Consider the following 25,665-nt stretch of genomic DNA (forward strand, 5'->3'; position numbering starts at 1 on the left):
CAGTGTCACCCCTCTAGGAAGACCTAACAAGTCCATTCCACTTAGGATGGGAGTGATTCACTGTTAGTTTGGTTCTCTCACCTGGTGCTCCAGCATATCCTTCAGCAATGGGCATGGTACTTTGACCAGCCTGACCATCCACACTCCTAAGCCTCCCTCTTCCTGACATTAAAACAGTGCCAGGAGGCCCTGCCTCTCCAGTCTCCAGGATGATCCCGGTTGTTCCAGGCAGAAATGGCACAACTCCTGACCCTGGCAGCACTGGGCGCGGAAGAGGTCTTGGCTGTGGTGGCTGAATAGGGGTCCTCTGTCGTGGGGGTTGTATCCTCGGCCTTGATGGCAGCAGGGATATGCCAGGTTGAGGCTGCAGAGGTGGTCTTGGTGGCAATGGCTGCTGCGGTACTTCTGATCGCCCTTTGAAATTATGAAAGAAGAGGAAAGATACAGAATTATTCACCTAAAATAGTATAAAATATTCCATATTTTTGTAAAAAAATACTTCAAAATAAAACAGGACTCAATTTCAGGCTACCTTTCCCCTCAGACCCAAGACTGCACTGGCAAAACTCCATTCCACTCTTGCAGTACTACAGATTCCCTTCTTTCCCAGACTGTGACACAGGGAAAGGAATGAAGACAGCCTGGAGACAGGACAAGCAGCAGTCACATAACCCATGAACATTCACTCACTAGTCCAGCTTTGACTTTCTGCACCAAGCGGGCTGTGTAGCACACCTGTTCCCACCAGTGCTTTCATCTCCATTGTGTGCTCTCCCTCTACCTTCACTTCAGTTCTCCTGAACACCTCCCGCCCATCACTCCTACTTTTGACTCTCTACTTGCGTAACACCTAGCACAAGGCTGACCCTTCAGCACTACCATAAAGAAAAGTACCCACAGCAAAAAAACCTGAGTAAATGAACACTGACTTACAGGGTTTTTTCCCCTACTTTGAAAAGCAACAAACTTAAAATTCCAAGTACTCCCATTACTAATATTTTCTGACAATGAAGGCAGAACCCTAGGTTATAATCTACTAGAAAAACTTTTACTGTTTAAAGAGAAGAGATACCATTAAAAGACTTTTCCAGTAGGGCAGCCAACACATATGACATCAGGGTTGAACAGCGCTGACACGGCTACATTTGTGTATCTGGTCCAGTTCTAAGCCCTTTATAGAAATTAAGGCTTATTCATAAAAACGAAGTCTTAGATGGCATTTAAGGATGCAATGTCCTCCCAAGAATGAAGTTCAATTACGTCTACATTAAGAACAGGAATTTACAAATGTGCAGATTTCGGCAGATGCAATGACAGCTTTTACACAGAATAATTAGAATTTAATTCTAAATTGAACATTAGCATTTGTTATTTTGATTGCATTTTGAGACTAAAGCATGGCTTTAGGTGCAGGGATAGAAGTGAGTGTCTGGGGAAACGGACAAACATCCCCTTGCAAATTTATGTGATGCAACTTGTCACACCAGAGATGCTTGCCATGGTCCACAGTGGAGACCACCGCTCTGAGGTCTCAGTGGTCAGAATGAAGCACTTATCACAGTCCAAAATCAGCCTGGGTAAATTCATCAGTGGCTAGGGCTAAACCGAATGGCTGTACCTAGAAGCAGACATGGTGTGAGGCTTTCCCTGGCTCTGCTGCATAACTGGGGACCCCCAGCAGGGCCTTATACTGCGCCTTTGAGCGAGAGCTTGCAACCAAGTCATGCAGGTATTGTCTGTGATGCACGGCTGGGGTCCAGACGGTGTCGCTGGCAACCCACGTGATGTTTTGTGACTACTCTACACCTGCACTTTACCCTTGTGAATCTCGTTTCTTGTTTTCAGTCTCATAAAAAGTCCACGTAAGCGTTCCAGAGTACTGAGAGGCTGTCCGAAGTCATAGTCTCACACCACCTGTATTCATTTGCTAGATATGCCTGCTAGAAAAAAATCTTCCTGAGCTTTGCTGGCTGACTTTAACTGCCATGAGAATTGAAACTTATACAAGCAATGCACCACAAAGCTGGACTGAAGCTCACTTGGTAACTCTATCCACGAGGCAGAGGACTAAGGGGTGAAATGTTCACTTTATACAGATTATCTTCATAAAAATCCCAGGATTAAAAAAATCTTATAAAAAATTTCAGAAAAAGGCTTAAAGTATCAAAGTGAATTGTTTAACAGAGTTGTTAACTTAGTGAGATATCTTCTGTCCACAGTGGCATAGATTTAGACCTTCAACTAAGATCTTCAGATTAACCTCATTCAAAATACAAACTGACAAAATACTTTACCTTGGGATGCACGTACTTGTCATTTCTCTAGTCAATTAAGATGAGCTTTATTAAGACAGTGACTTGGACTGACACAGGGAAAATGAATACATTTCTCTGCTTGCTTTTCTAAATCTTTAAATAACAATCAACAGCTCAAATCCCATATCCTCAGAATTATGCAACTACACCTCCATAAGCTAAATCCCAAATTACCTGCCTAAAGCTCAACTTAAAGTGCCAATAATCAGATACGTGTGGGTTGAGAGGGATCTGGTCTGCCATCTTTGCCAACCTTTTTGGCCTCTTCTACTGAGATGCATCATAGCAAGCCAAAGTATCAAAAAATCGTTTGGTAACACTGGAGCCACCCTATCCTGACACTGAATTCTGTAACACGTGTTTTCAATCCACAGTGCAATGAGAAAATGAACCCCCGACGAAGGCTGGGGTGAATCTAGCTGCACCTGCTTAAGCTTTGCTGTGCAGCGGACAAAGCAGAAATCTTCCCCATCATTTTCCCATCTGTCTGGGAAGGCAAAAAGCAGAGCTGAGATCATTACACAGGTGAGAACAGTAACACTGTCCTCAGCAGCAGCATCCTTGCTGCTCCAGTTGTCATCACTGGTGTAAGTGACAACTTGGTTATCATGTCACACAACAGCTTCTGCTCTCAGATGCCCATCCATAACTGAAACAGAAGGAAAGGTTTCCCTACTCAGCTGAAAATAAGAATGCTTTTGTTCCTCTCCCCCTCTTAAAAATATTTTATTTTATTCAGTTTGTTCAGCCAGGCAGCTTTAACCTGAAATTTACTTCACTGCAGGAGGAATGGTCTGCTGGGAAGGAAGATGAGCAGCAACCTGGATGCATGAAGCAGGAGGATCTTTGGGGTGTGTCTGTTTCTAGTACCATTCTGCCCTGACCATGCTCTCCTCAGCCCCCAAAACACACACAAAAAAGTGTGTAAAAGAAACTAGCGAGTAAAGGAATCTGTGACTGCACTCACAAGAGGCCAAAAACACCCAACTTGGAATTTTCTTATAGATGCCAAAGGGATTTCATAATTAAGTTACAAAGTACCATTTTTCACAAGCTCACAGGGAGTCCAGAGGAATCCACTGTATGACTATTCACACTACAACACTACAATTTTATGTTGCCTTTTATTGATGCTGTAATGCAGAGCATACATTTGGTTTCTTAGACCGTAACCCTGCTACAGAGACAATTACCAGAGGAATTGCAGTTCAGGTCAAATAACCGTAATCAAAGCAAACTGCACTCCCAGCACAGTATCTGGCTGCAAGACCACACTTCTGATTCCTGGAAAACTTCATGAACCTATATGAATAAGCAGTAAGTTAAAAAGAGACCACTAACTTTAACATGGCTTTCAGTTTTATGCCATTTGAAGAGCAAACATACCTGCAGGGAGGCACCAAGTGCAATAACCACAACTTGCCCTACACAACGTGGAGCTGCAGGCAGTCACCATTTAATGTGGACAAAGAGCTGCTGGATTACATTAGCTTAGTGAGCACATTGTGTGTGGTCTCCTACATGCTTAGAGTGGACCACTGCCTGCCGCCACCACCACCTTGTGTACGGCAGGATGCTGCACTGCCTTCACCAGAAATTATGAGAAATTAAATACATTTCTGGCCTCTGGGACTGTACCTGACGTACAATCATTCACTAACCTGACTTGTTAGTTTGGACTGAGGCACTTGAAACCCCTTAATAAAAAATGTGGAAGAAAACACAGCCATATTCCTAAGATGAGGGTCATTTGACTTTGCTCAGGTTTACAGTGTGCTGGGTTTACACTGCTTGATAAGATTTTATATTGTATTACTTGCAACATATCCTGGCCTTACTGCCCTCAACAACTGTTATTAGTAACAACTTGTTTCTATTTCGACCCTTCCAAATCAAATTACATCATTTCAATGCTACAATATGCTGGCAAACAGTGCATAAGAAATTCTACACCGATCTGTGGCCAGGACTAACAGTCTTCCTTTCAAATAACATTGGTATCAGAGAAGATGCTGCAGATCATGGATGTGAAAATAGTTAAAGCTATACCCCAACTCATGTAACAGGGTTCCCAAACTACTTCCAAAAAAGGCTCTTTTGCGAAAATCTTCCTGCAACTCCAGCCATCAAAACTTACTTGGGACTGCTGTGCCAGACAGTGTTACTGTAATTGGAAACATCTGATGACTGAAGTGTGTGCTTCATGAATCCTTCAGAAGCCAGAGGCACCCCTTAACAACGAGGGATGCTCAGAGTGCCTGCACCCCAGCTCCAGCAGAAGCATCCTGCCATAGGCTCTTGACACCCAATGGTGGATGGAGAGCTCTGCCCTGAAATGGCATTATTTTACAGAAACCCAGATGCACCAAAGCTTTTTAATGCTTTACAACATTGTAATAGGGGCTGATAAATACCACCAGCGAGGTCTCTTGAACACCTGCTTTAAATAGCAGAAGAAAGATTACTGTGTGTGTCTTGGACCTTTCTCCAATGTTGGTCCCTGGAGTTGTACATAGATACATCACACTGCATTTTAATGGGGACTGGGTCTGCTTCTGTGAGATCTAGGGGTGAAGGTCCTAACCCTGTTGAATTTAAGTCAAGATTTCACCAAAAGAATTATCTGAGAATTAAGGACCCCCTCCATTCCCCTTCACTTCTTCCTTTAAAGGAACAGAAACCTTTTTTTTTTTTTTTTTTTTAATTTCACACAAGAGCTTCTCACCTCAGAAGGATTTTTGTGTCAAGTACTGCAATACACTTAGTTTTAAACAATTAAGCACTCAAGAAACACATCTATCACAGGCTTGCAGGTCTCCGCCTCGGAATGAGAAGGATATTCTTCCCTAAAGAAATTGCTTTCAGATCCTTCATGAAGCACAACTTGTCCATTCAAGCAAGACTGCTCATGGTCCTGCATTTGATCTCCCCCAACCACCATCAGCTGCAACAGCCCACAGGCTCTTCCCTCAGCACCTCTTCTTCTGATTTAAGGCCAGTCACAGAAATCGGCCTTTTATTTATCTCATACGTGCACAGAATTAAAACCAGAAGCATCGACCAGCTGAAGAGTCCAGTTTCAAAACAGTCTCCAATTCCTCTGTTTTTGCATCATGCTAACAGAAACAGGAACTCAGCTTCTTGCTGTAAACTTGAGTCTCTCAGAAAAACAACCCACTGCTGAAATATGGAGCAAGAACTGCAGAGGGAACTGAGTGGCATTTGGCAAGGTCTCTAAACCTTCATGGCAAGGTTCACCAACATGTTGAGTTTACTATTTCACAGCATTTTGAGCCAAAGGGAATGTGCCTCTGCTTCTCAGCCACTCTAATGCAAACTTTAAACCACCTGTGGATGTGGATTTGAGCTAACATGTTGGACTACTAACAGAAGCAGCTGAGGTGTGAAAACTCTGCTAGCTGGGGTGTGCACCTATTGCCAACTTGCCAACTACGTTGTGGGAATGGAAACTTCTGGGAGAGCTATGAAGCAGAAGTCTTATATTGCCACAGCAAAACATGCCAGAGCTTGTTTGCAGAAATCCTATATCAAAGAGTTGGTGCTGAATTATAATCATTAACTCATGCTAAGAACAAAACTTACAGGGAATCTTTCTTATCATAAATTTGAATTCCTTTGACTTCAGTTTTCTCCATTTACTTTTCAATTTCCCCCAAGGAATCAAGAATAATCTCACACAACAAAATGAAACAAAACCAAAAACCCAAATCAAATGAACTGGAATAATACCCACAGATAATTAATACTTGAAACTCACTTTAAACTCACTATCCAAAAATATTAGTTTCCCCACTCTCTGGGAAAACATGAAAGCATATAAGACTTTTTTTTTTTTTTTGAGAATACTTTTAAAAGCACTTAAAGTCCTCTATGGCATTCTAGAGCAGAGCCAAAATTAGAGTCACTGTAAAAACAAAGTAGAAACTGTGTAATGAGGAATTGTAAATTCCTCCCTTGTTTAGTTCCTTTATAAATGATTCAGAATAGAAAGCCAGTTGGAAAACAAAAAAAAAAAGCATTAAAAAAAAGCAAAACAACTTACTTGTGTCAGACTGAGATTTCAGCATGCCTTCAATGTCCACGGTGATTTTGGAGACCTGACTATAAAACTGTTGGACAGAATTTTTGAGGCCAGAAATATCAGCGGAGTGAGATGCTATAGTTCCATTCATATCATGGATGCAGTTCCATAAGCTGCTCACATGCTTATTCAGAGCTTCTTTTATCTTCTGCAAGCTACCCGAGACAGAGTCCAGCTTGCCACAAACTTTTTCAACACGTGAGACTCTGCTCTCAATATCAGAAACCCCCTCCTGGATACCTTGGGTCCTTTCTTTGCACTTGCTAAGATCATTCACGATATGGTCATTCAATTGTTCTAGTCTCTCTTTCACTTCACCACAGCAATTATCACTGGGATGAGCAGTTTGATTTGCAAACGTCCTCTGCATTTGATCGATTTTTCGGAAGACACCTCGTTGTGTTTTTCTACAGGTAGAATTGACACCCAGAAGCTGCTCCTTGCAGCTACTCAAGCCATCTTGAAGGTTTTTCATATCTTTATCCATGACATTTAGACTATACCGGAATACACGTACATCTCTCTGCATTTTCTGGATGTCACGTTGGTTACCCTTAATTAAGTTGAGTTTCTCGTTAAGAGAGCTATTTAGAGACTGCAGGAGAACAGAGTTATTCTCCGTTTTCAAAAGCAAGTGATTGTATTTGTTGTTACAATTTTCTAGCTCTTTCTGAAGGTCTTCCGTACCTTGCGGTGCAGACTGACATTTCTGCCCACAGAGGTGTTCAAGCGACAGTAGTTTGCTCTTCAGGAAATCAATCTCTGCTGTAAATTGCTCATTTGCAAATCCTGCATCACTGGGCAAGATGGGCCCAGGATTAATATACATTCCATGTGGGTCTGTGGTATTAGCTATCTCTAAAATAGTGCCACCTAACCTATCTTCTAGTGCTCGCAGCTTTTGGTCAAACAAGTCTCTCAATTCATCTACCTCAGCAGCTATAGCACCGCGAAGAGTTTCCTCAACGTAAAAGCAATGTTCTTCAGCATTTCGTTCTGTAACATTCATCCTCGCATCTAGCTCCTCCAACCTCTCACCAAACATGTCTTCTAGATCTGGAGTTGACAATCGACTGATATCGTTATCTATTCTGACATTCAAGATCCTGTGTGCTTCCACAACTCTGTCAATCTTCCTATCTAAATCTTTTATCTGTTGGTCAAAGTCATTTCTCTCACCCTCCTTGCAACAGCTGGACTTGTTTGATGGAATCTGAGTTCGGAGAGTATTTATTTCTTTCCTCAAGTCATTCTCTTTTCCTTTTATAACATCAATTATTCCTAAACAGTTATTTTCATTGTCATCACACTGCTGCTGGATATCCTGTAGTTTGTATTCACAGGAGTTCTTCAAATCTGCCATTTTCTTTTCAAATCCTTCCAGTATTTCCTGTCTGAGGGACTCAAATTTTGAGTCTATATACTCCTGATATATATTGTCACTTGGCATTGTTATTGTAGGTCCTTGTGCTGCCTCCTGCAGTTGTTTTAATTGTCCTTCATAGCCCTTTACTCTTCCATTCAGTTCCTCCAGCTTGTCATTCCTCATCTTCAAGGCTTCTTTGACCTCAGCTAGCTCAGACTTTATATCTTCCATTTCAAAATCAATAAAAGGGTCTTTTTGATCTCTATTGCTGAGGAGTCCAGGCAGATGAATACTGTCTGTTTCACCACCAACTGCACTATCAGGCTCTGGGCGGTCATAAAGGTTGTTCAGCCAAGTGACCAACATCTTACTAGCATCTTCTTGGACAGTCAGCTTTAGGTTTTCATTCACACCTGCCACAGAGGACTGAAGTTCCAGCACTGATCGTGTAAGTCTAAACAATTCATCCTCAAGAAACTGTATTTTCTTCTCATATGGTGGAGGTTCTGGCACTTCTGTTGGTTCTGCATCTGTTTCATGGAAATAACAGACAGTCTGGATGTAAATATTCCCAGGGGTATCTGTTTTAATCAGCTGAGGCTAATTTCACTTTTCTTTAAATCCAAATAATGATTTAAACTGCATAATGCTTTGTTCCCTTTTCTATTCTTGTTTTCAGTAGTTTATAACTAAAACGTTATCAAAACACTCCAACATTTTAGCACATTGACGAATTCCTGCCAAGATACAATGGCAATAAATAAATAAATTAACAAGCAGAACCCTCCCTTCTTTTTCAGCAATGAATCTAAGCTATAGCATATGTAACACACCATTATAGATCCATACACATCACAACACAATCCCCTTAGAGCCACTGCATCTCCTGTAACAGTAGTTTGAGAGATGCTGCTCCTGAATTCCCAATGAAAACTTAAGTGGCAATAATTCATGTGCCTAAAGGGGGTTTGTGCTCCGGTATTTTGCTGAACTGGGGTCCAAATGCATATACTAGGTGGGGTTCTGCAAGATATTCCAGTTATCACACTTGCTTCAAAAATACCTAATCGTTTGACACATATTTAAGTAGGCAATAAAAATGTGTATAAAAGCATAAACTTTATACATCCAAAAATCATTGTATTAAAGTAACACCAGCGCTACCATTGAACGAAAAAAGTCAAAGCAGACTTTTAGCTGCAATATCCTTTTTACCTAGCACAAACCAATTAATGAATCTGAAACCACCCTTCCAATCCATTTGTCATTGGCAGCACCTCATTTGCAGAGCCACGTACAATTCTGGATGTTCAGTTTCAAGCAGTATCTTTGCCACTATGCGCAGAGGGGTACATTCTATAAAAACATCATGTATAATCCTAATTGGGATTTTGCATTATACCTTTTACACAATGCATAATCCAAAGATCTTTGCACAGTGAAGGCATACTATTGCACACATAAAATAGGTAAATGAAATTAAGAAGCAGAAGCAAAGAAGAAAATACACTTCTTTAAATACAACAGAAAATAGACACTCAAATTGTTAGCATTAGAATAACTTTCAGATGACTAGTGGCATTAACAGTTAAATCTTCGGACAAAAGAATTTTAGCACTGGTTCCAAGCTATGCATGCTAGATATACAGTGGAGAGCAACAGTGAGATAGGGTCTGAAGGACATGCAGTTGGAGTTTTTCTTAGTTTTAGACTGGATTTCAGCTTAAAGACATTACAAAGAAGGTAGGAAGTCACAAATGTAGTCTTCAAGACTGGCAGGGTGGCTGATTCCTTTAATAATAAAAACGTATCCACACACAGAGTGTAGCTATTACATACACACTGGTCTGTTTTTGCATTGAATTACAGCTCTTTTAGGGTCAGAGCAGAAAGAAAATCTCTACACATAAGCAGCGTGCAAGTTCCTCAAAGATACCACCGTGGTCTATCATCATCTTTTGGAAATATTTGAGATGGGCTAACAAAATATTTTAAAAGCTTATTTTTAAAGCAGGTATATAACCTATAGGACTGGTTTGAAACCATGTATTCAGTCCCAATCCATTCCACTACACCAAAACCACAAGTGGAAATCTGACTAAGTGCTATACGTGATGCTAATCTCCAATGATGTTGGGAAAAAGTCCTTCAGAAGGAAACATCTGTTTATCATTTTTTTGTTAATGCAGAAAAGGCACAATACTGCAGTAACAGCATTCCTTCGTATCCTTTCAGAAGACAGCATCTTATGCAAACAAACATCATTCATTCTTTAAGGTATTTTTTCAGAAACCATTCCCTTACCCCTTAGAATTAAGGCAAGTAATCTCACATGAATCTAAAATCTGCACAAGCCCTTGAACAAACAAAACACTGTGAAACTGCTAGGGAGCATTATATATCATTAAAATTAGTACCTGTTCTTTTTTGTTTTAATAATAGTTCCTCTCAAATACATCTTTTTTTGCTGAACATTGAAGAAACCACAAAAAAACCCCATAAATTCTTACAAAAACCCCAACCTTAACAAAAAGATTTTCCTGAACTATGAGTAGCCCGCTGCCATTTATGGTCAGTGTTCTACAGCCACCCCTCCGTTATTCTTCAGGAAACTCTCTGTATCGAGACTGTTATTGCCTGGCTATTATTTTCCCACCACGCAGTGTCTTCCATATGGCTTTTGTACCTGCCAGTAGTTGAGTTTAATAGAAACCATAACAGTTCTTAGACTTAAAAGACAAAACAAGAAACCAAACGTGATCATGCATACCAAAATTTAAAGAAAAAGTTACCCAAGCCTTTCTTCACAACAGCTTTCACCGGCGTTGTGGGACGACGAGCAGTGTTTGGCTTTTCTGCTGGGCCTTCTCTGCAGTCTTCCCCTTTGTACCCGGGACAACATCTCCATTCCAGCTCTGTTACTGTCTTATATGCAACTGTGTACCGAGGTCTGAAACTCGTTCGGTATCTGCCAAAACAGTAAGCATTTTAAACAATCCATAACCTAATCTGCTATTTAGATTAAGGCTAAAATTAAACCAGTTTTTTTAAAAAATTAAAATCAATTATTTTCATCTATGATTAATTTTCTCCTTCAAACATCAAATGAACAAATGCTTCTGTCTAGGTTTTAAAGTTACCTGCACTCAACACAGTCATATCAGGGAGAGCAAATATGACCATAGAACAGGGCTTTCACATATGAGCAGCAGGATAACATGTTGTGGGAAGTGAAGGTTCAACTCATCAGATGCTGCTGAGAATAACAGTTACTATCAGTGTATTACTCTATAAATTCAAAACCTTCTCCCTCTAAGTAACTGCTTTTCATTGCAAACCCACCCACAGGGCTGCTCTGGTAGCAACTCAGAACATCAAAAATGTTTCTGCCTACTTTGTCCCACTTGTCTTTCCACAGTCTCCACTTAAACCATTCCTTGGAATCTGTATGTACAGAGCAGTCAAAGCTAGGAGGGATATTCCAGGGAAGGACAAACTGCTGAAAGCATGAGTCAGATAAGGACATGAAAGGAGTCAGATGAAAGGCTACAACCAATGAAGGAATCAATTCTTTCCTACTTCGTGAGTGAAGCTGAAGAGGGTCTTGCAGACAAACCTATGCACGTTATGTACATACAACCTTAATTTTCCCTGATTAATCACTCAAAAGTCAGTAAATGGCAAACTAATTCTGGTTGTGCAACTTTCTTTAACCATAGACTTCCGTAACTTTCCTTCAGTACACATACCGCATGTTCAGCTGCAGTCAGACACTATGGTATCCCACCAGATCATAAGCAGAGGCTGTGCTATTTTATAAAAACTAAATCGATTTAAGGTACAGCTCATTTCGGGTTGCAATATGAGGAAAATAACTAAAACAGGGATTTGCCACCTGAGCTCTATAAATTGGTATACTTGGAACACATAGAAACAAAAAAGTTACCCCAATTTCTCACGTGAATTCCTTTCTCCGAATAAAACAAGTACCATAGTCCTGACCTCCCTACGGCATTTTCAGATCTTTTTTTCTTAAGATTATTTCAGATTAGAACAGTTTGCATCCGTTAATGAACGACAGGCTCACTTCACAGCTGACGTGTTCCTAAAGTAGTAATAGCAGCAGAATAAATACAGGACAGCAGTGAAGGACTCAAGAGGAGCTCTGCAACAGATTTCACTCATAGCCTGGCTGGGCTCATAGGGAGTGTATTTTGGGACAGAGAGAATACAGTACAGAATGGGCACCAGAAGCAGCTGTGCTATCGCGCAAAAATCAACTAGATTTCATTAAACATTGTCTTGTATTAATATGCAAAATTCCTTATTGTTTAAAAATAATCAGTAATCAGCTACCAAATGGAGTTAAATCTTACACTGACTGTGAAAAAGTTTCTATTGAAAGTCACAGAGCAAGAGTTTAACTGCTACTCTTCAAAGCTTCTCTTGCCATGAGTGCAAATAATTGCTAAAATAATTTTGTATTTTTTTATTCAGCATCTTTCACCTTCAGAGACATAATTTTAATATAACGTCTCACATCTGATAGCCATTTGCTGTCCCTTTTTGGTAAGCTGCTTAGCAAACTTGGGGCAGGGGGGTTAAAATGTTAACTACTAATTATGAATTTGTTTCTTTTCCAACCATCTCTTTCCCAATTCTGCCACAATATATTCTAATTTTTGCAAACCAGAAATACTCAGCGTTCTTTTGCATTATTACTTTATCTACAACTTCTCATTAAGGGGAAAAAGTTACTTTGACTAGAGACAATGTCATATTTCTTCCAACTATTTTCGGGCCAAAAAATAGTTTATTCTAACAAGCCTCTGGATTCCCTTCTCCTGTGAATCTTCACAGGAAGGCAGGGGCAGGCTAGGCTGTAACTCTATTAGCCGCTCGTAACTGCAGTGGTTTGCGGTGGTTGTCAGCTTTTCAGATTCTGACTTGCAGCATGTAAACTCAGAGTGGGTTTCCAATCCTTTTTTACCTTCGCATCACCATATATGAAAGAGCTGCAGACTGCACTCCAGCTCATCACTTCTTTTACAATTTTCACCGAAACATCTGCTGAATCCTGTTTACAAATGTAAAGTACAGACATCCCCAAGGTCAAGTGCTTTAAAAATTAAATAGAGGATTGCAATGCAGAGGGCAACTGCATAGGGAAGGACAACATCCCGGCCACCCAGGAACTTCCTTTTCCTTTTCCCTTATCTAAAGTATTAAACCACCTCTCGTGTAGGTAATTTGGGGTTGATTCCTTTCCTTCCAACTAGCTGCCAGAGTCAGAGGAGCGACAGGATTAGCTAGATGCTTTAGTGTTTTGAAGTGGTTTTGAGAGTCATTACAACCTCTCTCACAACCACCACATTACTGAAATGCAAACTTTGAACTTCCCGATAAATTTTCACATGCCAGAAACAGTCGTACATACTTTTCTCTGATTTCCATAACACACTTAACTGCTCCAAACTTTGTGTGTGTTCCTATCTATACTTTCAGGGCCCAACTCCTTCCTGAAAATTACAGTATTTCGACTATCTTTAAACACCATTGCACTTCTCTATTTTTTCCTAACAAAGTTTTAAGAATATAGCTGAAACAACTTTTATAAGAGAAGAACTACTTTTATGCAAATTGTGCACTACTTTGCTCAAATTACAGAATGAGGATTTTCCTTGTACTGTTTCTGCCATTATCATATTTGTGACAAGTTTCTCTTTGTATACCTTCTCTGAGTCATGTTCATCAATGTAGACACCTTCAGATGACTTCAACATTCAGACAAATCACAAGACACAACCAAATACAATAGAAGAATATAAACAAATTAAAAGAAATCAAGCTTAGTATTTTTCATATGGGCAAATCATAAAACTTTCCCAATCTCATCTTAAAAATAAAAAATAAGCAAGTTTGACATTCTCACTTTTTTATTTCATAGTTCCAGGATCATAAGAGGCATAAAATATTTTAATATGATTTAATACAAAAATTATTTGAAATGCAGGAGAATCCTCCCATTCTAAATTATAAAATATAAACACTGTATATCTACAACTTTTAAAATGTTATAGCAGTCTATTCCTTACAAATTCTTGCAAGTCCGAGAGCTCAAGCAAATACATGAATTGGATCTGTTTTGATTTCAGCTATGGCACTTCAAATACAGCCTAACCTGAATCCTAAACCACAATTCTCCTAGAGCAAAAAGAAACTAGAATCAAAATGCTTCAAAATCTGGATGTAGAACAGCTTTCATATTTTACATCTTGAACTATGGTAACAAGACAGCTATACTCATGGATGGCTCAGAAATTAAATCGGGATTTACTTACCAAGAACTATTGCTCCTCTATACTGCCAGTTCAGCTGAATGAATCACACAGCTAGTTCAGCAAGGCTAGTCACGTAAGGCCCTAACACTTTTCCAATTTGAATCCAGTCACATAAAAGTTTCTTAAAAATCACAGCTTCATTGCTACAGTTTCTCTACCGATGATATGCTCCATACACAGTTGTGGAAGTTGCCCATGCAAGGACTGGTGTCACTGTGTCAGCACTGTCCAAACGCACTGATAAATGACATTCACCAGCATGCATCCAGCCCAAGGGAGAGTCTCAATCATACAAGTTTTTTAAAGCCAGAACTTTGCTTGCTCAGTGGATTTCAGTGGAGGAACTGGAGACTTCCAGGATTTTGCCAGGATATAACAGTCTAACAGCACTGAACACATATTCTTGGTTACAGTTCTAAGAAAACAAACCATAACTTTCTGCTAGGGACTGCATCCTGAGAATAATTTGCGATTCTACATATTTTAATGACATAGGACTGCGAGCTACCAGAATATACAAATCAGACACATCTTTATTTACATTTGTAGTGTTCTGAATCCAATTGCTCACTCGTAGTCACAGCAAATGTGCAACATACAAACACAAAACATAACATACAAAACATACAAAATGCACTCAGTGCAGCTGGAGAGATGAAATGTTGCTTTTCTATGCAGCTAGGTAGAATTACACAGTTAGAACGTAACATGCCTAAGTTTCACATCTTTTATCTTGTAGGTGTGAGTCTTTACAAGTTACCTAGTGAGGAAATTTGGTCAAAAGGGTTCACAAAAGTTTCATAAGTCTCTTAAAGAATTGAGGCTCCACTTTAATGCCTGTATATGCTGGAATGTAATTAAAAAATAGTGAAACATTAAATCTTCCTCCAGTTGACTTAGATTTGTGCTATTCAAGTAAGTGGTAATAAATACAATTATTTTTACAAGTGTCTCAAAGATCTAAAAAAAAAAAAATTCCTATGTGGTTAAAAGTTACATACAATACACCAGTATTTATTGTGCCTGGTCACCACGTCCTCTTGTGGACTTCTAGCCCAAGATGACGGTCATATCCTTGTGGTGAATTGATCTAAAAACTACAAATGAAGTCATTCTTTTAGAAAGCGTGATTAAAGGGTGATTTCAACAGTCTCTAATCTTTCCTCGCAACAGAGAAAATAAGAACAGCTGTTTTTTAGGAGTCTTTCCACAACAGGCTGATAACTACGAATGCCTTCTACCTTCACCATGAATTCAACATGCTGATCAAATGAGAATACACATCCAGAACACTCATGCAAATCTCCACTTTTAACATCTAAGTATTTTGCAGCTGAAATAAAGTTGTATGGTGTGGCAATAGCATTCAAATATTCCTCCTCTTTGAGAGAAAAGTATTTTCTTAGGAAAATGCTTAATTAAAAATACATGTTTGCTGCAAATGCTAGACATTTTGACTAGAGAACGAGCTATAATTTTCTCATGGTGCTAAACCACAGAAGGAAGCAGTTAGCACTGGTATTTCGAATGTCACCTAATAGCGATAAAACAAATCAGAAACATTTCAACGAAATTGGTGGGGAAACATATGGCTCAGTTCTGTAACTAGATATTAACATTCAACCTTTTGGGAAATGCAAGGAGGTAAGTGCCACCACATCCTCACTATGAGGAAGGGACTGCAGAATCAGCATATGTTTCTACATAAGCAGCGTATAAAATGTTTATTCTGAGCACAAAACTTCAAGGTTGGTCCAAAATTCTGTAGTCATTGGAACAGGTCCCATAACTTCACCAGCCTGCAAATCACAGTTTTATTGAATAGCAGATAATGAATCTTCATTATTTAATGCTTTTATTGAATGTAGATCCATTCCTTGTAAATTATATAGTCTGCTCTTGCATGCCTCAGTCATGCAAATCTCCAATGTATTGCAATGGGACTGCTGAAGTAGCATATAGACACTTCCCAAAAATACTACCCAAAGAGATATAATTAAATGCAATCATATTTTGACCAATCATTTTTTATTTCATAGGTTGCAAAGGCTTCCACTGAAAATATAGTTAAGTTGGCCATTTATACTACACAGTTACTAAACTAGAACCAGTTGATCCCAAATTTTCTGTTTCCCAAGAGTGCAGGCAACCCCTAATTGCTACCCCTACAAATGGTGGCAGAAATCCTAGTTCCACTGAAATCATGGAGACTTTTAGCGGTTGTCTGTAACAGTGAGTTTCAGCACACCTGAATTTCAGGTGCCTACTGTGTAGGTATGGACAGGCACTAGTTGTCTGTGTTCCCATTACGGCCAACAGAAATATAGTTGATACAGCCAGTAGAGTTGAAACAGGGCTGCATCTCGTCCTAAAGTCATTATTTACATCCAATTACCTAAAGAGCATGCTGGACACCACTGACCTGCATTTGAGTCACCACTACTGCAGGTGTCTAAGCTCCCATGCTCACATTCACCGGTAGACAGCTGAAGTTAGGATATATCAAAACCCACCTCTGGATTTTGTTCTTTTTATAACCTTGCTACTACATGGCAGCGTTGGCAGCTAGCTTGTGTTCCAGCCCACAGATGAGCTTAATTTGAGAAAAATATGTCTTAACCAAGAGTTTATCCTAAGGCATTTATGGCAAGTGGTGAAAAGATCTTTTGACAGGACTAGATTAGCCTACAGAAGTCTAGGTGTTCAGTGAAAGCAAGTCAGGAAGTCAGTAATAAATCCCAATTATACATTGCAGCAAAAATCTATTTAAAAAGAATCCTAGTGAACCCCAAAATAGTTTTTGATTTTGATCTGGCATTAGAGACACTAAGTTGCTTCTCACAGATGGACTTAAGAAAGTCTCATCTTTCCACTGCTAGTTTTCTTTTAGCTGGCATTTTTGCTTTCCAAAATTTAGATAAAGAAGGTCAGTACATGTGTTTGCAGGCATTGGGGTCTGGGGAATTACTTTTTCTTCAAAAAAACTGCCACTGACTTTACACACTAGCTCAACACCTGGCCTGCTCATAGCCATCTCAATTGAAGTTCCCAAAGGGGCATGGTCAGGTCTTTATATAACATAATAATCAGGCCCTAATCTACATTATCAAAAGCAAGCAGAGAGTGTTACAAAATTGTTTGCGCTGGGAAAAATACAATTTTGAGGCACCTGTGTGGAATACATAAAGTTATGATGACCTCCACTAGCGCATATTACCAAGGAGGCTCAGCTTCTCTGGGCTCGCAGAGGCACATAAGGGTGCTTTTAATAAAGTTTGCACTAATGTATAGCATGGCCAACATTTGCACCAGATCTATTCTGAGCTAAATCCTGAATAAAAACCTGCTACTGGCTGAGAGCATTATCAGGGACTGAAACCGAAGGAAAGCAAGAGAACAAGTCAAAGCACTATGCATCTGCAGGAATGCAACTGCCTGTTGTGCACAACCAAGAAATCACCCATCCAGGTCACTGCAAAGAGTGCTCTAATATCAGACTACGAAAGCACTGTAACTTTACTAAATGTGTCATAAAATAGGAATGAGCATTAGAGACCAAGTACTTTTTTTCAGTGTTTATTGTTTATGACAATAGGTGACATGTATTGCTCCCTCCTACTACATCCCCAGCATATTGGCTCTCAGAATGGAGGAAGAAAGTTGCCTTCCTCTACCCCTAAAGAACACCGCCCCCTCATCTCTTGGTGCCAGGAAAGGAGCAAAGTAAAGAATCATAGTGCCCAAATCAGCTCACTACAGCCTGGTCTCTCTCACATGGTTCTCTTTAATGCTGAACATTAGCTCAATACACCCGAGAGAATCCAGCTGAATTTTACTGCAGAGTTTGTGTTTTTTCTCCATAAGAGAAGCAGAATATTACAGAACTGGTAAAAGCCAAAAATGCTCAACTGTTCTCAGACAACACCACAGGGTTTCATTTGTAGCTCCATTCAAAATCTCCAGAAGTGCCACTGTTCATTACTTATACAGTGAATTTTGATGTCACTCATCTCAGAATTCTTCTATCCAAAAAACTGAGATTCAAAATATAATTTTCCCTCTTAGGAGAGAAATGTTTCTTCTTGGGAAGAAACAACCAAGGTACTGCACACTCTGAAACATGCCCCCATGTCTCATACTAGTTATTTCTAGTTGTTGTATATATATCCATACAGACACACATATCTGTCTCTCAGCTGCCAAGGATTTTATTTTTAAAAAGCCGACCATAGAAGTCCAGTAGGAAATGCACAAAAAATAAGTTTCAGGTTTAAAATTTTAATACTCTTCACGTTCATGAATTACCACTCCTGAAACCTAGGTAGGCATCCTCCTCTTAGGAGCAGAGAAACCAAGACATAGGATGCATTTAAGTAACTTACAGCCACAGACAATCTGCGGCAAGGCTCAAAGCAGAGCTTCGTTCTTGGGATTTACAATCTTGAATTATCTTACATGGTTGCTTCCTTCCATTTTGTTGCAAGATAAAGCTATGCCAGTCAACCACGTGCTGACAGACCAACAGTAAGCTACTAAAAACCCACTAAATAAAATGGGATAGGAGAACCCTGAAAACAGTCCTTTCAAAAGGATTTCAGGAAAGTTTTGTAGAGCAGCACTGTGATGTAGTCAAACAGTGATGGAACAGGAGCAACTTTGCAACAGGCTATGTGTTAAAACATCCTCACCTGCCTTTTCCAGCAGTGGGGACCAAGTTTCTCACCCTACACCAGTGGAAAGGTCAAGTGAAGATGCAGAGCACTGCTCTTGATAAAGCTGCCTGAGAAAATGAGCTCCAGTAGTATCTCTTCTGCTTCTCTGCCCATGAAATAAGCTTATTTCTAGGATCATTCCAAGAAAGAGCTACTGCTGACAGATTATTTGAAAACATACACAGATAGAATAGATAACCAATACTTGCATGAATGCAAGAGCTAACGTGTGGGATTAGCTGGGACCACAACTTTCAGAATAAAATGCAGCATTGTTTTGAGAGCTGATACTTTTCAAGACACCAGGTCACAAGTGAACCAGAGGGGAGAGGAAAGATGAGATATGAATGCAAAAAAGGAAGTCAGACGGGAGTAATAATCTGCAATGTGTAAAACTGGCACTGCCCACTTTCTAATGGTGCAGTATGTTCCTTGGTTATTTGGGTGATTCATGACAAAATAGGCCTTGAACAGGTCAGCAGCTCCCTAAAATTAACAATTTGTTGTTTTGGCAACAGTTTGGTCCTTAATAGAAGAGGCCCCAGACCTCCAGGTCATACATTTCTCAAACCAGAAAAGCATAAAAACTGTAATTATTTACATTAATGTGAACTGAGGAGCAGTTTGTGATTTTTTTGAATTATTGCAACAAACTTGAATGATGTGTGAAATGAAAACTGCCTGTCCGGTTCACAGAGAAGAAAGACTCTATTGCGTTAGTGCAAGGAGGCAGAGATGCACAATTTCAAGCTCAGGGAGACAGCCAGGAAAGTTTACCACACCCAGCAGGCACTCAAAGATTTTCAAACAAGCACTCCAGGAAACTGAAGTACATTCTGATGTTTTTTAAGTTTCCTTATTGTTTTCAATGCACAACCCCTTAGGCTAACCTCCCTATGTAGTCAGCTAGCTGGAGCCTGTACAAAGAAATTCTGCTTCATACAAAATACACTAAGCAGGAAGAAAAAAAGTCCTAAAGACATTTCTAGATATTTTCAGGGGAAACATTAAACAGCCCCCACTTTCCATTCAAGTTTTCGTGCATCTTGAAAGTTTTTCTTATGAGATATACGTTGCTAGAAGCCAGTGGCAAACAGGCTGTGATCTGTGCTGAGTGGTATATCTTAGGTTTGATCCTGCCTGGTGCTGAGCACTCTGACACTGGTCTCTATGCTCAATTTCTAGCAACTGAACAGTCTCAGAGACTGTTGAAGGGTTTAAAACTACCTGTGGTTTTCCAACACATACCTAGATTGGGGCTGACGTGCTCCACCCAGGTCGTTCTGGGGTTGCCAGAAAATGGTAGATCAACGAAGCCATTTAACTTGAACTGGAAGTCTGATATGCTGTTTTTCAGTAATAATATTTCCATTTTTACTCAATATTATTTTATTAATAAACATATTAATAAAAGCTGTGTCTTACTCATAGTCATCTATCCTGATATTTATGATTGCAGAAAACTAGCAGTAACAGTCTCTAAAGGTATTTCAATCTTTTGCCTTAAATCTTCCTCTTGGCAATGATTAAAACCATGATTAGTTTGGCAGTAAATGGCAAGAAGTTGGAAAATATTGCTCAATAAGAGATCTGGAGAGGCTTGCTAATTTAGCTATTGATTAATTTATCATTTTCTTGACCATTTTCTAAGTAAGCGCAACCCAGGGAAATAATGGGTTTGCTTATTATACATTTATCATTAGCATTAAGATGAGAAACTCACCCTAAATCATGAAATCCGCTCCTGACAAGCTAAGGACAGGTGACCTGACTCGTTACACACTTGATCACACAAATGCCTTTACTCACATGCACAGAATTAAGGAGCCTGGTACTTGAATTAGGGGATGTGATAAAACAACCTTCCTTCAAGTCCCTGAGCAACCTGATCTAACTTTGAAGCTGGCTCTGCTGTTAGCTAGGAGCTACGGGAGGATTACATGACCTGGAGAGGTTCTTCCCTAATTTTTTTTCTATTTGATTTACTACCTCGTACAGGTAAGTCCCATTTGCCAGTTCTGTAGCAAAGATGAAAAGGCAGAAAACATCCCCCTGCTTCAGCTGCTTCAGTTCACTTCAAACTTTAAAATTAAAACTTTACTAGTGAAAGCCCAAAAATGCTGGGCCATAAATTGGAGCAGCTATGGTACAGCCAGGTGTCCCAACATACTCTAAAGAAGCAAAACAAACAACTGCTATAACAACATCCTACCCTGAAGCAGCTACATTGACCAGAGGACGTCCAAGTGAAGCCACAACCCTAAAAAATGTGTAGGATCTAGCTAGAAGGGCAATAAACTTTTCTTTTAGAATCAGACAATGGTATTAGTTATAAATTACTAATAATGCTAATTAAGTTAATAAATCATTCATAAGAAAGCTAGGAAAGGAAATTCACAACAAAAGAAGTGGGGAGGAGTCAGTTATTTGTGAAGCATTATTAGATTTCAAAACATACGAGTTCTTTTTAGTGGGTAAAAACACTAATATTTTTGTATAATTATATTTCAGCCCAATGTCCCACTAATAACAAAGTTCTTCTCTTCTTTGCTAGTCACAGTTTTAAGAAAAATAAATCGGGAGCCCCCCATACTTCAAAGGGAACATACTTCAAAGGGCCCTTCTGCTTTTTCTTTCTACTCCCTCTCTTCCTATCTCTTAAGCAGCCACACTTCAACTAATATTTATCCTTGACACCTTAATCAGCCAAAGCATTCACTAAGTTTTCAGTGAGGAAATGCACTATCAAGCCCAAACACCTATAAAACAGTTAAACAATGAAGTGTAATAATTTCCTGAATTTCAACTTAACATTTCAAGAAATAAACCGTGTAGCCAAACTGAAACTACAGTTAACACTCCTAGACGTGCAGTCATTCCAACAGTGGGGATTTTCTTCAGACAAATGATATTTTAATGGGCCTAAAGGGTAGATAAAAAGGGTTCATGCACGCATATGATTTTTAGGCTTAATAACCAGCTTTCTATTTCTAAAAAAAAATAAAAAATAAATCAGTGCTATATCCCTATCACTATAATCCCTATCTGCAATACACACTCTCTTGTGTGTGAAGAATGTGGAATTCAGGAGGACCCTGTATGTTTAAGGCAGCGAAACACTCCCATATAAAATGCAGTGAGCTTTTTCATTTAAGTAATTGTTACACATAACCTAGACTGTACCTAAACACTAGAAGGGCTCTTTAAACCTAGTCTTAAAGTAATTTAAATCAACAGTAAATCCACTGACTGATAAAAAAGCCCCAATAGTACTTAAGTACTAATAAAACCCATACATCTATGATATAGTTAACAAACTCTTTGATTTGGATCTCACTGTCCCTACTGTCTGCAACAGAATGAGCTCTTAGATGAACCATGGGTATCAGAAGGAGACTAAACAGGGGCTGTAGTTTATTCTGATGAATATCTGCTATTTAGTTCATTTTTAACTTCTCTACGTAAGTGTGTAAAGGAAAAAAGAATAATTTCAGAAAAGTCCTCACAGTCATTTCTTTGTTGCTTTTGTAGTTCTTTCCTGTCCTATTTTTGTCAACATTAGCTAACAAACATATATAAACACATTTTGTTATTCAGACCACTACTCCTACTTTTCACAGGAATGAATTTAGGGGTTTGCAGGATTTGAACCATGTATTTCAAAGGCTTTGGATTAGTTCCCTTCCTACTCTGCCACTAAGAGAATGTGCATACCAGCAACAGAAAGAAAAATAAAAGTCACAGCCTAAAAACAGAGAGTTTTGAACACAATAAAATTTCAAGATTTTGATATTCCAGCTGCTTTCACTGTTAATCAGCTGGTGCTGTGATAGGTACTTAAAATATTTTATGTTAAGAATAAGGAATTATTTTCCAGTTGCCATTACAGTTATGAAGAAAATAACAGTGATGTTCACCAAAGAAAGTCAAATTGAGGAAACAAAAGCTTATGGTAAGTATCTAATTCCATTCTCAAAAGAACAAAAAAACCCCATGAGATTGGCCACAGCAGGCGAGACCAAATGTCTGTTTAGTCCCATATTCTCTGACAGTAGCCAACTCAAGATGTTTAGAAGCACAAGGACAGACAACGCCGTTTCACAGAACCACAGAGTAATCTGGAAGGGATGGGACTTCTGAGGTCATCCAGTCCAGCCCCCAGCTCAAGCTGGGCTTCCCCTTCTGACTCCTGCCAAAGATCTCACCCGCTCAAGCAGTTCTCAGTTCAGCAATTTCCTGAGCTAGAAGCAATACCTTTGCGCTTTCTTCATTATCTACTAGCAGATAGTCCAAGAAAATCCTCATTTACTGCCTCTGATATTCCTTATCTTAATACTTAGTGATTTATGTGTTCAAAGAGCTCAGTTTCAACCACTACTCACTCCTCCGCAGCTCCACTACAGAGACTGCGCACGACAGAGGGCACACCCCATTACACAGCCCACAAGCTCAGTCAGAAGTCCAAAATGGCCAGTTCAACACTCCAAAAAGAAACAAGGGAAATTACACAAGATGGTGTTAACTCGGCTGCCTGCTGACTTTGTTATTTCCCTCAAATTCCAGTGTTTATATATTCCAATAGAGAAAAAGCTGTTTTTTTAACAAAAATAACAATCCAAACAAACAGAAAACAGTGCATTTGAATGCCAAACACCCAACACCTATTGTCACAGAACCCAGGGCTGCAGCATCATCAATGTCCACAGTCTTATTTCAGTAGCACCCAGGACCTAGCAGTATCAGTCTCATCCTGTTTCATGTCAAAATAAAAACTATTCTTTGTTGTAAAAGAATCCTCACTACCACCTCAGCCCACCTCTGAGCCTAATCCCACCAAAACCTATGGGTGTCCTTCCACTGACTTCTGGGGGAGGTGAAATGGTTTCACAGAGTGCTTACCACCTACAGCTTTCCAACAGAAGTGTGCAAATATTACTGCTTTTCAAGTGGGAAACTGAGGAAAGGCGATTTGCCTGAGATTAGCCAGAACTGAGATACAGCTGTGCCCTGACTCCTGCTGTACCTGCGGGCTTACACAGCTGTGCTGTAGGTGGTCACGCTACAGACTACCACGGGGTCACACTCAATTGCATGAAGCTTGAAATCAAACAAGTAAATTTGTATTATGCCCTGTAAAAATCTCTGCCCTGGCTGCTCTCCTCGCTGGACAACTGACAGGGATACACAGATTGTAAATGCGCTGGCTCACATTCCTGGCTCTCCCTCGCTGTTACGCACCGATCCAGCAACACACAGCAACCACGAAACCGTTTTTGAGCGTGGCTGTACCCTGGCAAACCTGGAGCAGGGCGCTTAGGTGCACTCCCAGCAGGTGCTGGCGTTCCCGCCGCCCACGGAAGGCTGCCTGCCTGCCAGCCCCACCGCGCAGGGCAGCGCGGCGTGAGGAGGTGTGCCAGCACAGCTCCCTTTCAGCTGTGCGCAGCGGACTGGCTGTAGGGATCGGCAGCACGCTCAATCTGGCTCTAATTAGCTCCGGCAGCCTTATGTTTGTAATAAGAGAGAGCGCTTTGTTCGGGGCATGCAGGGGACCAGGAGGCTATACGCTTTTCGGGGTGCCGGGAACGGCACGAGCGCAGCGGCCGCTTCGCCGCCGGGGCTTGGCAGCGGGTGGCCAAGCGCTCTCCCTCCCGAGGTCGCCTCCTCGGCTACTTACACCGGGGTGGGCTGGCAGGGGAACTGGTTCCAGGCGCACTTGTACTGGGCCTGGATGTAGCTCTCCGTCCCGTCCAGCACCGAGCAGCTCACGTTCCTGTTCACTATGTAGGCGCACCAGTTCCTGGGGGGGGGAAGACAACGGCCGTCAGGGACGGGCAGCGGCATGAGGGGCCCCACACGCCACCCCAGCCCGCCCGCGCGCCCGCCGGCAGCGGCTCCCGCGGCCCCCTCCAGGGCGGGCGGTACTCACTTGCTGCGGGAGCCTGGTCGGGGGTACCGCAGGTGCGGGGTGGCGTGGCTGAGGCCGGCGCCCAGGGCGAGGAGGAGCGGCAGCGCCCAGCCCGAGGGCGCCGCGGACCCCGGGCACAGCTCCATGGGGCGGCGGGCGAGCGGGGAGGACCGGTGCCTCTCCGCGGGCTCCCTCTGTCCGTCCGTCCGTCCGTCTGTCCCGCCCGCCCTCGCCCGCTCCCAGCTCCCTCACTGACGCAAATCCCCCCCACCCCGTTTCCGCCCTCCACGGCGGCTCCGCACCCCCCTCCGGCCGAGGCGCCGCTCCCCTCCACCCCCGCCGGCCGGCCCCGGCCCCCCGCCCGAGGAGGAGCGGCGCTGCGCGCAGGCGGAGGGGCAGCCGCCGGCCTCACATGGCGCCCTGTCGCCATGAGCTCCCCGTCCCCTGCCCGAGCTGGCCGGCGGCCGCCCCCAAGCCTGTTTTGCCCACTGGAAAGCTGCTGGGGGGAGAGGGTCGGGCCCCCAGGGACGAGCGGGGCAGGCAGGGGTCCGTGCCTTCCCCGGGGGCCCGGGGTCTTGGGGCATAGGGCAGCCCCCAAACCGCGGGCAAGTAGGGCACTGGGTTCACCTTCAAGTGGGGTGGGCGCAGGCTGGGTGGACTCATGCATGTGAGGGAGGTTTTGGTGGGCTTGCTGCTATGCAGTGGCCTTGTGGTCCCACTCAACACCACTGCCTTGACATGGTTGGCATTCCCTTGCGCAGCCCAACAGCTCACTCCAGCCCTTGGGCCTGGCATGGCTGCTGGTGGCTGCCTCTGCAAGGGAGGTACAGTAGGCCATTATTCATAAGGAGAACCATTCACTGGGCAGAGAGAGCAATGGGCATTCAAATTCACTCAGGCATTAAAATCTAACTTGGGCACCTT

The 25,665-nt window shown here is 41.4% G+C and overlaps 1 protein-coding gene across 1 annotated transcript in view; it reads right to left on the bottom strand.

Annotated features, from left to right (window-relative positions):
• Positions 1-24,893, bottom strand: part of EMILIN2 (elastin microfibril interfacer 2) — a 33,760-nt gene extending 8,867 nt beyond the window's left edge. The window contains exons 1-5 of the mRNA XM_052788060.1: positions 24,763-24,893; positions 24,511-24,633; positions 10,576-10,751; positions 6,379-8,313; positions 82-414 (exon numbers count right to left, since the gene is read on the bottom strand). Coding sequence (XP_052644020.1) covers positions 82-414; positions 6,379-8,313; positions 10,576-10,751; positions 24,511-24,633; positions 24,763-24,887 — 2,692 coding nt within the window. The 5' untranslated portion in view covers positions 24,888-24,893. The remainder of the gene's footprint in view (positions 1-81; positions 415-6,378; positions 8,314-10,575; positions 10,752-24,510; positions 24,634-24,762) is intronic.
• Positions 24,894-25,665: the final 772 nt, after the last annotated feature.

The sequence above is a fragment of the Harpia harpyja genome, chromosome 5 (genome assembly GCF_026419915.1).
Source record: "Harpia harpyja isolate bHarHar1 chromosome 5, bHarHar1 primary haplotype, whole genome shotgun sequence".
Classification (NCBI taxonomy): Eukaryota; Metazoa; Chordata; class Aves; order Accipitriformes; family Accipitridae; genus Harpia; species Harpia harpyja.